Source organism: Theropithecus gelada, chromosome 4 (assembly GCF_003255815.1).
Source record: "Theropithecus gelada isolate Dixy chromosome 4, Tgel_1.0, whole genome shotgun sequence".
Taxonomy (NCBI): domain Eukaryota; kingdom Metazoa; phylum Chordata; class Mammalia; order Primates; family Cercopithecidae; genus Theropithecus; species Theropithecus gelada.
Window position 1 is genome coordinate 74,220,690 of NC_037671.1, and position 15,554 is coordinate 74,236,243.

At 41.1% G+C, this 15,554-nt stretch overlaps 1 protein-coding gene across 4 annotated transcripts in view; it reads right to left on the bottom strand.

The window, feature by feature from the left end:
• FILIP1 (filamin A interacting protein 1) overlaps positions 1 to 15,554 on the bottom strand; it is a 202,777-nt gene that overhangs the window by 61,346 nt on the left and 125,877 nt on the right. For all 4 annotated transcript variants that reach the window (XM_025381365.1, XM_025381363.1, XM_025381362.1 and 1 more), the window contains 2 exons: positions 13,551 to 13,724; positions 4,201 to 4,379 (listed from right to left, as the gene is read on the bottom strand). In XM_025381365.1, the coding sequence (XP_025237150.1) occupies positions 4,201 to 4,379; positions 13,551 to 13,724 (353 nt within the window). The remainder of the gene's footprint in view (positions 1 to 4,200; positions 4,380 to 13,550; positions 13,725 to 15,554) is intronic.

The window sequence follows — 15,554 nt, forward strand, 5'->3', positions numbered from 1 at the left end:
CTACTGATCTTGTGAGCCTGAGTTCCTTTTTGTTATCTTTAACCATTTTTCTGGAAGAGGTGAGAAACCCTTACAGAGCAGGACAAATGTGGAGAATGGAGCTGAAAAGGTTCTGGTACCCGGAGAGTCTCTGCTCTGCCCCGCCCCCAACCTCACCCCTCCACCACCAAATCAATAAGCCGCCTGGGATGGAGGCAGCCTGCAGAGTCTCACCACCGGCGGGAGAAGCTGAGTGAGTGATTATTAGGAGAAAACCACTCAGGCTTATCTCAAACTTCACTTTCTTCCCTTACTCATGTTCACTGTAGAAACAAAGGGAAGTGTTTCCGAAGCAAAGTTCTTGGCTCTGCTTTTTGCTCACAGGGACTTTTCGGGAAAAGGGGAAGGGAGTGCAAAACAAAAAGCAAATAAAGGACTTGGAACAGTCTACAGGACACGAGGACTCCCACTTGTTCTCAGAAATGCCGTTTCCTTATTAGCTGCAGTCCAGCTTCCCCTGCAGGTGCTGTGGCCGCGTTGCGCCTCGGCGGGAGCCTCCTGGAGAGGCTCTCTGGCAGAGCCCCAGGGATGCGGCGACCCGGCCGAGCGAGGTCCGTGGTCCGTGGTACGCGCTGGGGAGGGGCTCCCCGGCAACTTGGCCCGCGGGAAAGAAAGTCTCGGGGTCAGCCTCCTGCCAGCTCTCATAAGTAGATCTAATTATGACCGCTTACTTCAAAAACAGGATTTAACCCAAAGCAGATTTAGCGGGGCAGTTTCCAAAGGGTAGCAGGAATCCCAGGCTTGACCTTTGAAAAATCCCAGACTTCGCTGCCCCGGGAACTTGGCAAGCAAGTCACGGTGGACGCCTCAGAACGCAGACAAATTCAGAGATGCCAACTTAAGTTATCAATCAGGTCCTACTAGGGATGTTTAATTTAGAATAAAGTGTCTGTCAGAGAGTGCCCACGGCGTGTGCACTGGTGGTCAGTCAGAGAGTTGAGCTAAGATAAAACGTTGACAGAAAAAAAAAAAAAAAAAAAAGATTTAAGCACTCAAGTATAACTGATTCCATGAAAAAGTATTTTAAAACATGAAGTGGTGTGAAAATTAAGTGAGAGTCAAAGGTCTCTTAGTGAATTCTTATCTAAAACGTGAAAGTTTGGTGACATATCCCAGTGGTGCTGATGAAAGTGTCAAAAGCATGTCAGGGTAATTTTTTTAAAGTTTTTTTTTTTTAACTTTTAAAACTTTCTACATAGCACTTTGCTCAGGAGAGGCTATTGTAATTGGTTTTTTTTTTTGAGACGGAGTCTCGCTCTGTCGCCCAGGCTGGAGTGCGGTGGCCGGATCTCAGCTCACTGCAAGCTCCGCCTCCCGGGTTCACGCCATTCTCCTGCCTCACCCTCCCGAGTAGCTGGGACTACAGGCGCCCGCCACATCGCCCGGCTAGTTTTTTGTATTTTTTAGTAGAGACGGGGTTTCACCGTGTTAGCCAGGATGGTCTCCATCTCCTGACCTCGTGATCCACCCGTCTCGGCCTCCCAAAGTGCTGGGATTACAGGCTTGAGCCACCGCGCCCGGCCTGTAATTGTTTTAATAAAATTAACAATTTCTACAAGAGGATGGGGATTAAAATTGTTAATCTAGAGTTAACCAACATGAAGGTATTAAATAAACACATCCTGCATAGGCTTAGTGGATACTAAATATAAAATTACTCTGTGAACGATCATGCTCTCTGGCATGTATTATTTCAATTACTCTCACAGAACACAAAAATTAGGAAAACAAAAAACAAGTATGGTCACTCCATCTACACACTTTTATCAAACCAATGACTCAGTAACTGACCTTATACTACCTCAGGCATTTAGCTTAGGTGGGAAGCTGAAGAAAAGACAGATATCTGGTTCTAAATCAAGTAATTTATGAGGTAATGAAAAATAATTTGCACAGGTGCTCTTAGAATTATTTGATTTTCGATATTCTGAAAAGTCTATATCAAGTTGCTACTTTTTTATCTGACCACATTCCAACACAGAACACCTAACCAGATGACTGTTGTAGATAGAGACTTGAGCCACATAACAACACTTCTGTCAACAAGGGACTGCATATATGATGGTAGTGTGCCTGAGGCAGCACAAGAGAGCATGATAGTTCACAGAGCACTTTTTTTTTTGGGGGGGGGGGGACAGAGTTTCGCTCTTGTTGCCCAGGCTGGAGTGCAATGACATGATCTCGGCTCACTGCAACCTCTGCCTCCCGGGTTCAAGCAATTCTGCATCAGGCTGAGTAGCTGGGATTACAGGTGTGCACCACCACACCCGGCTAATTTTTGTATTTTTAGTAGAGACAGGTTTCACCATGTTGGCCAGGCTGGTCTCGAACTCCTGACCCCAGGTGATCTGTCTGCCTTGGCCTCCCAAAGTGCTGGGATTACAGGTGCAAACCACCATGCGCAGCCACCACAGAGTACTTTTATATTCATTACCATTAATATTAATTATACACTTAATATTTTATTTCAATTGCATAGGGCTCTAAATAATTTGTTGACATGGGTCTAGTGACTTACTACCTTAAAGGGAGAACAGTGAGTCTGGTATTCACGGCCATTTCCCCCCTTGTATCCCATAAGATTATAATACCACATTTTTACCTTACCTTTGATATGTTTAGATACACAAATACTTATGATTGTGTTATAGTTGCCTGCAGAATGCAGTAGAGTAACATGCTGTACAGGTTTGTAGCCTAAGAGTAACAGGCTGTGCCATATAGCCTAGGTGTGCAGTTGGCTATACATCCAAGTTTGTGAAAGCGTACTCTATGATGTTCACACAATGATGAAATCACCTAATGATGGATTTCTCAGAATGCATCCCCTTCATTAACACATGACTGTATATGTACTCTCCTTAGAACCATGTTTGCAATATCTATAGCTTGAGGTTGGAAAGTTCTCAGAGATTGAGGAGGTGGGATTTATTTTCACTGGTTACTCCAAGATGTCAAATCAGTTAGTCTATGTGTTCAAACATGAAGCTAGTTAACCTGAGCTTAACAGGAGCTTAAGACAAACATAAGTCTGGGATACAGTACACAACAATTTAGCCATTGTTCACTTTTCCATTTCTCCTTCCGCAAGGGATGTACCAAATCCAATAATAAATAAACATTACCAATAATTTTTTTAAAATGTTTAACCCAAACCTGTTGTATTTTATGCTTTTATTTACTGTCTAATTGTGATCGCTTCTTCTCATATATACACTAATCTGGGAAAACTAGATCTCTTTTTTGTAACTAAATAGATAATACAGTTGGGGTAGGTAAAGCTGTTCCCTAGTGGTTCTCAATTTGCAAGCTCTAAACACAAAAGCAGACATGCTTGGTAACTCAAAGCATGGGGATTCAATATCATTGGTTTCAAAGTCTGTGGAATTCACAGACACGAGCATTCAGCCTAGGGAAGAGAAGGGAGATAATAATTTAAAAGATACTGGGAAAAGAAAACAGATGGTATAGAAGAGTGAATTACAACATTTTAAAATTTGGGGTCTCTGCTTCAGTTGTGGCAATCCTTGGTCTTAGAAGACTAAATAAATACCTACAAGAATAAACATCAAGGCTAAATGTGTCAGTTTTTAGTTGCTTTGGTTTATTTTTTTACCCCAAGTTTTAAAAGTTATGCAGCCCTTAGAAAGTTCAGCAGGTAGTTCTAGTCATTAAGTGATTTATACACAGCCAAATAGTAACATTTTCTACACTGGTATTAAAAATGAATAGGATTCATTTATAATTGTTAAGTTTAATAATTTGACTTCCTGAAAAGCTGATTCCCGCCCCAAAAAGAAAAACTAGATTAGTTCAAATAGAAAGCAATTTGTAGAAAGACTTTTCAAATGTAGGTGCTTCATTGATCATGTGTAAATATAAAGTCCTTGAGTTTCTTTCCAGCTTTACGGTTTCATGGCTTTTAACATCCTTGTGGGAATGTGATGCCCTACCTATATGCAACCCCCAAACCATTCATGTAACAATCTCAGGTAAAATTCAGTATCATTCTCTATGGTTACCACCCATTCAGAAATCGGCATTCGACGCTGGGCACCTGTCCACAGTACCCCTGGCTGAAAGACTGATCCCTGAAGGGAGGGGCAGACATGAAAGGGCTATGGGCATCCAGATGTGACCGGTGGTGTGTGTACGCATTACCTCTCCCGCTCCTGCTCCAGCAGGTTGGTGAAGTCGTCGCTCTTGTTCATGTAGTCAGTGTGTTTATGCTTCTCGTTCTCTAACTCGTACACAGTGCGCCTGTGACACTTTTCGGCCAGCAACAGCTGCTCTAGCATGCGCCGGTAGGTTTCTTTCTGTTTTTCCTCAAGTCTGTCCAGCTGAATAAGCAAACATGGGAAAGAGCTTAATATTTTATTGCATTTGCATAGGACTCTAAACAATTTGTTGACATGGGTCTAGTGACTTATTACCTGAAAGCGAGAACAGTGAGTCTGGTATTCACTACTATTTCCCCCATTGTATCAGTTTCTTTATGCCAATTGGCTGTATAAACCAACCATAATGATGTTGCAGTAACTTCTGGCTTTCTGGCTTTCTTGTAAACATATATATGGTTCCTAAACTTTTTTCCCTTTTAAGGGCGGTGGGATATACCACAATTTTATCCATTCTACTGTTGATGACCATTTGGGTAGTTTCCAACTTGGGTCTATTACAAATAATGCTGTTCTGAATACTCTAATTCATGTCCTTTAGTGAACATATAGCATATGTGTCAGGTGTATACCCATGAGTGAAATTTGGGTCATAGGATATGTGTATATGTAGCTTTATTAGATATACCTATGAGTGAAATATAGGTCATAGGATATGACCAAATATGGGTCATAGGATATGCCAAGCAATTTTCCAAAGAAGCTGTACCCATTTATGCTCCTACAACCAATGTTTAGGAGTTTTGATTGTTCTACATCCTTGTCAACACGTAGTATTTTTAAAACTTTTAGCCAGACGTGGTGGCTCATGCCTGTAATCCCAGCACTTGGGGAGGCTGAAGCAGGCAGATCACGAGGTCAGGAGTTCGAGACCAGCCTGACCAACATGGTGAAACCCCATCTCTACTAAAAATACAAAAATTAGTTTGATGTGGTGGCACGTGCCTGTAATCCCAGCTACTCAGGAGGCTGAGGCAGGAGAATCGCTTGATCCCTAGAGGCAGAAGTTGCAGTCAGCCAAGATCTCACCACTGCACTCCAGCCTGGGCAACAGATGGAGACTCTATCTCAAAAAATAACAACAACAAAAACCTTTTAACCATTTTGATGGGTGTGTGGTGTTCGCTCATTGTGATTTTAATGCTCACTTACCTGATAAAGTTCAAACACTTTTTCATTTGTTTATTGGTCATTTGGGTTCCTAAACTTGCAGGAGAACAACTCTTTCAGGGTTTTATGAGATAGCACAAAGCTCTATACTCAGAAAGAGGATAACACCCTTCCTAATAGAAAAATTAAGATCTCAGCATGTACATGCACCAGGCTTCTCCCCTGGAAAGTAATTTTCATCACAATCTGTTTTTAAAGCTTGCAGCTATCTGCATTTCTAGGAAAAGTATATGTAGGATCCAAAGTCCTCTGTTTTTCAAGAGATGCTAAATATAGGGAGGATTTCAGAACTTGTGGACAGTACATATCTCTATAAGAGTTCTTACCAAATATTATTACAGGGGCCAGGCACAGTGGCTCATGCCTGTAATCCCAGCACTTTGGGGGGCTGAGGCGGGTGGACTGCTTGAGGTTAGGAGTTCGAGACCAGCCTGACCAACATGGTGAAACCCTGTCTCTACTAAAAATACAAAAATTAGCCGGACGTGGTGGCAGATGCCTGTAATCCCAGCTACTTGGGAGGCTGAGGCAGAAAAATCACTTGAACCCAGGAGGCGGAGGTTGTAATAAGCCAAGATCACACCACTGCACTCCAGCCAGGGCAACAAAGCAAGACTCCATCTCAAAAACCAAAACCAAAACAAAACAAAACCAAAAAAAGGCAAAACAACAACAACAACAACAACAACCCATAAATATTATTACTGGGTTTTGGGCCGGGCGCGGTGGCTCAGGCTGTAATCCCAGCACTTTGGGAGGCCGAGGTGGGTGGATCACAAGGTCAGGAGATCAAGAGCGAGACCATCCTAGCTAACACGGTGAAACCCCGTCTCTACTAAAAATACAAAAAATTAGCCGGGCATAGTGGCAGGCACCTGAAGTCCCAGCTACTCGGGAGGCTGAGGCAGGAGAATGGCGTGAACCCGGGAGGCGGAGCTTGCAGTGAGTGGAGATTGTGCCACTGCACTCCAGCAGGGGCAACAGAGCAAGACTCTGTCTCAAAAAAAAAAATAAATAAATACAAAATAAAAAAGAAGTCTCTGTGCCTCTTTCTCTGGTCATGTTATAAGATTTTTTTATTGTTTATTTATTTATTTATTTATTTATTTATTTATTTATTTGAGACAAGTCTCACTCTGTTGCCCAGGATGAAGTGCAGTGGCATGACCTTGACCTCAGCTCATTGCAACCTCCACCTCCTGGGTTCAAGCGATTCTCCTGCCTCAGCCTCCTGAGTAGCTGGAATTACAGGGCACATCACCATGCCCAGCTAATTTTTGTATTTTTAGTAGAGATGAGTTTTCATCAGGTTGGCCAGGCTGGTCTCTAACTCCTGACCTCAGGTGATCTGTCTGCCTTGGCCTCCCAAAGTGCTGGGATTATAGGCACGAGCCACCACACCCGGCCTGGCCAGGTTATATGATTTTAAAGAGATCATGCCTTGACCACCTTTTTAGACTCTGGTGCTGAGTACAGGCCCTGGTACAAAGTTGATGTTCAGTAAGTGTTTGTTAAATTGGACCAAATCTGACAATCTTGATATTTCCCTATGCTACTCACTATCCTATTCTTCCCTTTGAATTCTAGTTCAGTGTTCCACAACTTTGGCACTGCTGAGGCCAGATAAATCTTTATTTCAGGGTGCTGTGAGCTGGAGGATGTTTAGCAGCATCCCTGGCCTCTGTCCACTAGATGCCAGTAAGCACCACCTCCTGTGTGACAACTAAACTATCCTGACACTGCCAAATGTTCCCTGGAGGGAAAAATCCACCACCACCCCAATTGAGAACCAATTGTTCTAGTTGAAACAGACATATTTAAAATCAGTTCTCAATCTCACAACCAACTTCTGGAAACCCCATGGGGTAACTCCACAGGGTCTCAGCATTAGAGCTATTCCCCTTTAGTTTTCTGTTTACCCTTCAGTTATAAGGAGGATTAAGTTCTCTCTATAACTGCATGATGTGTTCATTGTGAGTGAGTCATTTCTGGGGCCCAAAATAAAAGAGAGACTGCTCGCATTATCTTTTTCCCAGATCTCTACTTCCCTTGTTTAGGAGTCAGTGACCAGATAGAGACTGGTAAAGAAGCCCATGTTAATGGGTGGCTGATATTATCTGAGATCATCAGGAATTGCTAATTGTATTTTTATATCTTCCAATAATTTTTTGTAGTTTTTTTTTTCTTTTCTTTTCTTTTCTTTTTTTTTTGAGATGAAGTTTCGCTCTTGTTGCACAGGCTGGAGTACAGTGGTGCAATCTTGGCTCACTGCAACCTCTGCCTCCTGGGTTTAAGCAATTCTCCTGCCTCAGCCTCCTGAGTAGCTGGAATTACAGGTGCCCACCACCACACCCAGCTAGTTTTTGTGTTTTTAGTAGAGACAGGGTTTCACCATGTTGGCCAGGCTGGTCTTGAACTCCTGACCTCAGGTGATCCACCCACCTCTGCCTCCCAAAGTACTGGGATTACAGGCGTGAGCCACCACACCCAGTCAATTTTTGTAGTCTTAAAGAGACAGTCTATGCGTGAGGTTTTCCCATTAGAATAGCTCCATTCCCTATTACAAAATATTCTCCCCAAGAACTTTCCAAATTTCTACAAATGTGATTTTCAACATATTTTAGAGAACATGTCAAGCATTGCTGAAACATCATCATCATCAGAAATGTAGAAAAAGCAACTTTCCCCCCTTTTTGAGCCTTGCTGCTTTATCATAAAATAGGACTCCCCATCCTTTGGAAAGTATTTGAAGATCAGTATTTTCCCTCTTTCTTCAGGCCCTACCCAACTCCTCCCAAAGGAAGGAGGGGTGACTTATTTGAAAGTTGTATTTGGAATAGGGAACTGGATATGTGCAGCCCAGCCCTTTCGTTTCTTAGTTTTTACTCTGCCTGTCATACAGTGATACACTGTGATCTGAAGGGTCAAACTCTTCTGCAGGATCTCTCAATCCATGTAAGGAATTCTGGAGAGGAAGGTGGGAGCATTACTAATCGGATGCCTGACTGGGAAATGTAATGAGATAGTCATTACATGGACATCTGGAGAAAAAAACAGCACATGGAAATATCAAGTGTTCTGGGGCCCCTGAGGCAGAGGGTAGACCTTAGCCTTTTTACATCTATCCTTGTAGGCTTTTGAGACTGGTTGTTTGCGATAGCTACAGTTCTGGACTAAGCCACTGGAGTAGGTGGCTGAAGTCTTTGTGGGTAATGTTCACCTCACCAAACACTAGCACAGCTTGACCACAACAGTAATTACATTATCAACAAAGCAGTCTTTTCATCTCTTAATGCATAAGTTACTGAGGCATTGGTGTATATAGTGTGTTTTTTAGGCAGAGCTGCAGATCCAGACTTTAGAATGTAGAGGCTATAAATTCTTCTGCTATAAAGCATTAGTATGTGAGGTTTTAGGTGTCAATTTTAAGTTTTGGATGTAAGAATAACATAGGTAGCAAAAGATCAGCTGTACCAGATGCTGTTTCTTGTTATTTTGTTTGGAACTACATCAATCTCCTGAGAGAGAACAGAGGTAGTCTATTTTCTTGGCTCTATGTGGCTTGTCCAGAGACTCTGAAGATTCTGTAGATTCATTAATCATAGATACTATATGTACATGGCTTTTGGTTTCAGGATCCAAGCTGTGGCTCAGTATAGAGGAACGGGTTTTATTAAATGACTAGTGAAAGTAGAATGGGCACCTATTACTTTGGAAATGTAGATTCTACTTGGACGAGGTGGAAGGAAAATTGAATGAGAGAATCATAACACCAAATGCCAAAAATTTACTAAGGAAAGAGAGTACCTGGAAGTCTTATTCTAATGAATAAAGTTAGTGGAGAAGTACAATAACTTGAGGAGAAATTTCAGTATGTTTTAGACAAAAAGGCATGATTCAGGAAGTATTTTTAGCTCTGTTACCTGCAAAGGGCTAACTGGAGAAGTATTAAGGAATTGAGGAAAAGAGAAATCTACTTAAAAGCAAATATGAGGTCTTAAAGACCAAACTAGATTTACACAAAGCGGAAATGGATCTAAGTACTTCTAAAAATAGGGATATTAAAATGGAAGGTATTTCAGACATTGTTGAATCAGAATGCGTGCCCAGAGACGACAGAGACAGGAGAGCCCACAGGACAGAGCAGTGTGACTTTCCTCACAAAGAAAGCATTAGGATCCAGGAAGGGATTGAGGAGAACACTGTAAATGGACTGATAGTCTTTTGTGAGCTCAACTGGGGGCCCTTCCCTTAAAGATTGCAACATCTATTCAAAGTGGTTATATAAAATATGAATAGATTTAAGAATCGAAAACTGGGAAGATCAGGGTAAGATATCTGAAGCATTATTTGGTGAGTTTCAGTGTCTCAGCTGTTGTAGATGGAATTGCCAATGTTTATTTATTTATTTATTATTTATTTACTTTTTTTTTTTTTTGAGAAAGAGTCTCGCTCTCTCGCCCAGGCTGGAGTGCAGTGGCGCAATCTCAGCTCACTGCAACCGCCGAGGCCTCCCAGGTTCAAGCGATTCTTGTGCCTCAGCCTCCCGAGTACCTGGGATTATAGGTACCTGCCACCACGCCCGGCTAAGTTTTGTATTTTTAGTAGAGATGGGGTTTCATTGTGTTGGTCAGGCTGGTCTCGAACTCCTGACCTCAAATGATCTGCCTGCCTCGGCCTCCCAAAGTGCTGGGATTATAGGCATGAGACACCACGTCCACTGGAATCGCCAATATTACTGGGGCCCTGAGTGAACATACTCAAGAAATGTTGGGATGTGGTGTTTGAAGGAAAGATGAGACAAAGAAAAGGGAATTTAGGCAGGACAACATTAGATAAGTTCAAATGTGGGTGTGGTGTAATGGAAAAAGGCCCTTTAATGAAGATTATCCAACTCAAGAAGATGAAAATAGATAAGATTTAGGTTTAACAAAGAATACTCTTGGCAGACTCAGATTTCTTTGATTTCACATCTCTCATTGAGGGAGCCCACATAATGTAGAATATGGAAGGCAATATTAGAAAAACAAATGTCTGGGAGCACTTGAAGAAAATGACTAAAATGCTGAAGCAGCAACTCAGCTGAGCCTTCCTACACAGAAAAGTTGTGGCAGAAGAAATATTTTTGTTGCCTTGAGTCAGACAAGTTACTCAAAGATTGAAAGTTCAAACATGAGGGGAGTTCTGAGGAAGAGTAAGGTCTGATCCCTTCTGGGCCTCGAATTACACAGGCTTCAGAAGGGTAACCCTCTAAAGCGATGGGCTTCCTAGGCCTGGCAACAGGGCCCGAAAAAAGAAAAAGACCAAAGAAGTTTAAATACTCAGATGGGAAAATTGAGTACCTAAAATGAGACCTAGGCACTGAAGAGGTCACCACTGCAAATCCCTAGACTTTACAAAAAGACAGGAATGTTTTGAATGCCACTCACTGAGGCAAAGACAATACCTGCAGAGAGGCTCCACCCAATCTCGAGCTTGCCACTTCCCATAATTATTAAGCTGCTGATGACAACAGGCTCTGGTAAGAGCAGGCTTACCAGAACCCTGCTATGGCTGAAGATTTTCTCTATCTGCCTTCCTTCCCTCAGACATGCCCTAAATCTCTGCTTTAGTCTCTGGCAGGAGTAACATGGACCTTCTTTATACTGAGTCCTAGGGTCAAGGAATATCATTTTGCTTGAGAAAAATGTATCTTAGTGCTAAAGACTCTCTTGTATTTTTTAAATTTATGAGTGTGAAGTTGTACTCTGATAATTGCATGTGTCCTAATAATTCTTTAGATTCTTCAGAAAAAAGTAGACTCTAGGGACTTCAGGATATATTAATACAACTTTGAAAATGCCGGTGAGTCCAGGTTTTTTTACTAAAGGGGAAAACAAAAACAAACTCTACCCAGACAATCAATTGAGATCCCACTGGCTAAAGCTAAGCAGAATACAAAATTAGGAAGGAAAGAAATGAAAACCTTCAATGTTTTTGGAATTTTGCTTAAGAATTATGAACTCTGATATCCCAGACTTTAATTTACAAAGAAGGGCAGAGAGATTTAATATTTGCTGTTTAATTTTTCCCCAGCTATTTGGCAAGGGAAAAAGGTCCACTGTATTGGGTTCATTGCTTAACTTCTCGTGAGTTCTACTGGATACCCCTGCTGGGCCTAATACGGTATGGAAATAAGAAAGAGCAGTGATTTTTGGCTTAAGATATAATATGGCTTCTAGGAAATAAGAGCTAGACTACCTGCTCATGATCCCAGGAGGCTAATGGAACAGTGATGTATCACAGTTCCTGCCTCGTGAATTTGGAAGCAGGATTCTGCTCCTAGGTAACAATAACTTGACTGTTAATTTCAAAGGGTTAACAGACCCAAAATTTGTAAGTGGTGGAAGGAAATCTTTTCTCCTTCTATCATTTTATTTCTCTCACAAAATGGACTTCATTTTGGCAGTATTAGGAGAAGTATTTTCTGCCCTCTCTCTCTGCCTTCTCACTCACTTCTCCCCAAAGGGGAAACGACTCTTCAGATTGTTAAGAGGAGAAAGGAACCATGAAATATGCCCAGCTTAGCCAGTTCCAGAAGGACAAGTCCCAGGGTGAGTGTTTTCTGTTCTGATCCTCTGTCCCTGAGTTAGGAATATTTAGGTCAGGCCTACTTTCTAAAGGTAGGTCGGAAACTCCTCTCTCTGTGTTCAGCCCACAGAACCCAGTGGATTGGAGGCAGTAATCCTGGGTAAGTGTGTATTCTCTGCAGACCCACCTCTCCCTTGGTGGTGAGGGTGGGGAATGTCATCCCAAGCTCTAGCCTTGGAAGAAAAGAATTCAGAAGCCCAAATGAGACCATTTATCCAAGCTGAGTTCTCTAATCCAAGTTGTTACTATTATTATTATTATCATCATATTAAATATATGTTTTTGACCTCTGTGTCTTTTACTCCTCAAATCTTCCCAAGTTTCAAACCAATTAAGGGTATGAGCAGTTATTCTTGAATCCCAGCAAATACTAATGACTAATACTTGTTAAGTACCTAGAATGTGCCAGAGACTATGTTAAGAGTTTTATAGGCATTGCTTTATTAAATCCTCACAGCAGTTCTGTGAGGCAGACACTGTGGTTCCTCACACCCCACAGTTGAGGAAACTGAGGCTTAAAGAGCTTACATAATCTGCCTATAGCCATACACAGCTAGCAGTGGTAGGTCTCAGACATGAAAGTAGATCCAGCCTGTTGACTGCATCCTATCGTATAATCATCTCTTAACTCGTTAGGAAAAGATGAGAATAGAGCTCGAGTTTATTCTTGCTGCAGAAATTTAAAAATTATGGGACCATCAGTCTGTTGTGAATGCTGTCTAAAGCAGATCTTATCTCTGAGAGTTATCAAACTGAGCTGCTCCAAAGGCTTGACATAAATTACATGTTAAACATATAGTAAGTTGTTTCAGACTTTTAATTTCTGTTCTCTTTTTGGTTCATGACACTAATTTCACATCTGTAAATTTTTTAATATAAAGTCTGAAGGGTCAATGTGAAAAACTTGTATCCTAATCTGGCTCGAACTTCTACTACAATGTGAGAGTATTTTTAAAATGTGGTATTATGAGTAATCGATAATAATAGTCATAGCCCTATTAGAATTCCTTTCATCTTAAAGAATTGCCCTAAGTATTTCATAAGGATTTTGCCTCAATCACTATATTCTGGCCACTCACATTAGACCATTTTAATTATGAAAGAGTTTATAAAATTCGAAAAAAGTGTCTTTATAACCATATCAGTGATAAGATCAATTTAATTTTAGGTTACCAATTTTGTAAGAATCATGACAGCTCAATGTTAAAACTGGTAAGCACTTCAAATTTTTACGCTATCATTTCTTAGAGAAGTAAAATAATAATATACTGCAAGCGCATGTAACTATCAGAACCACATGGAAAAATATATTTCAGGCTTTGGTATGTTTAAAGAAAAGCTTCTACAATTCTTAACATTGAAGCTTATCCACTGTAACCCTTGACTTATTTAATTACACTTTAATTTTATATTAGTGTATCATCAAAATTTTGCCTTTGAAAGAAAATGTTAAAGCATGTAAATGGAAGAATGTGAAGATATCTCCCTGAGGTTCCTTCCCTTCCAGGGGACTTGTTGGTGTCATATTTTTACCTCTGAAATCGGTTTTTCATAGACATCTTCTCCTATGGATTTCTCCTGGGCAAGAATGGCATCTCGGTGCAGGACCCGCAGCACTTTCTCTGGCTCCGCAGACCCGTAATGAGCCTCCAGAACCTCAGGTTTGGTTTTCTCCGTCTTCAGCATATGGATCACGTCTTCTCTGGCCTGTAATAGAAAATGCAGCAAGATCAGATGATTGACAATGTAAATCACATACTGGGCTCAAAATATCAACAGAGAGCTTATTGAATACATCCCCATTTTGTCAGGGCTATTGGCAAATTCATTGGGTATTCTGTTCTTTTTTTTTTTTTTTTTTTAACCAAAAGCAGATTGGCAAGCAGATACTCTGCTTCAGGTTGCTAGGAAGCAGGCGAGCAGAAAAAAGGATTTGTGCTAATATTAACTACATAAAAATTGCTTTATCTAAGTAGCAATAATTCGGGATGGGGTGGTGGAGGGAGGCAAGCAGGGCTGGTCCTGGGATACTTAACCTGTTTCAGTGCACGCGAGGTCAATGACAGTCTAAAATCTTCTAGTTTTCTGTTGATGTTCTCAATGTAGTATTCAAATCTGGTTTAAAATAAAACCCTGCTGCCTCCATTCTAGTTATAAGTTCATGTGTCAATTAACAAACAGCCTTTATTGATGATTTCCTGTTTCTCATTAGGTGATTCATTTTGCACAGAAACACATGGTTGAGAACTCATATGATGCTTGGCTGTCCTTTTCAAATCTAATGTATCTAATGTATTCACAATAAAGGTGAAATTACACCCCTTTAACATCCAGACTGTCAGTTAGATGAGTCAGCTTGGTAGGTCAGTTTTGTTTGTTTGTTTCTTAGCACAACGTATTACTGAAGCTTTCAAGAAAACCACGATTGTAGGCTTTATATCATACAGTCTGTGGTTCCCATCACATAATGCAAATACACCTGCTTATGTTTTGCACTGGTTAGTAGGGATGATCTTTCTACTTATGATGGAGCTGACATTTGCTGAATGTATTTCCATATAGGGACACACCTGGAGCTGTTTTTCCAGTAATGGTGATGGGTAAGAAGTGCCCTGACTTCATTCCAACTTGTACTAAAGAAAAATCTGGTTGGGAACAAAGTTTCAGCCTATGACAATGGAATAGAGTTTTCTCCTATATTGATGCTAACTGTGGGACTGAAATTATAAACCTGGTTCATTATTATGATATTCTAAAGAAGAGAGCTAACTAGTCAACTATGAGTGTTCACAATACGACCGTTATAAAGTTTGTCTTTCTCGAGGTTTCTCACTTTTGTTGCCTTTTCAGTCTCCAAATTAATCTAATTCCATATGGCTACAGAATAATTCATTACTGAGATGTCAATGAACTGGAATTTGCAGATTTGAAATGTTTCTGCCACATATACACATGCTCACTTCAAGACAAAAATGGAAAATATGAATTTTGAAGAACCTGGTGGTTTAGAATGTTAGTGAATGTTGAAGTCAGGAAATAGTTTAATGGAAAGGCAATGTGTCTCCATGCAGGTTGAAAGAAGATAAGCACAGATGCAGGGTCAAGTTAGCCTGTACACTGTGCTCATTAGAAAAAGGTGCCCACTTTATCTAGGAGACACAGCCCTGAGTCAGAGCGCAGCTCACCTAGTGAGTGAAGAGCAGGCTGTCTTTTAGCCCTGTTCATCCTCTCTGCCAGGCACCATTGTGCAAGGCATAACTCCCAATCTATACTGAAGGAGCCTCAAGTTATGTAGACTGCTACTGGTCTTCAGGCAGAAAGTGTTCCTGTGTTCATCTGACATAGGTGAATATATAAAGCATGTTCTAAAGTAATGATTCACAATGCTGACTGTGCTGAAGTCATTTGAGGAACTCTAAAAAATCCCAAGGCCCAGGCCGTTCCAGACCAATTACATTCTAATCTTTTGGGGAAGGACCTATATACATCAACGCTTTTTAAGGCTCCCAGGTGATTCCAGGGTTGAGAGTACTGTGC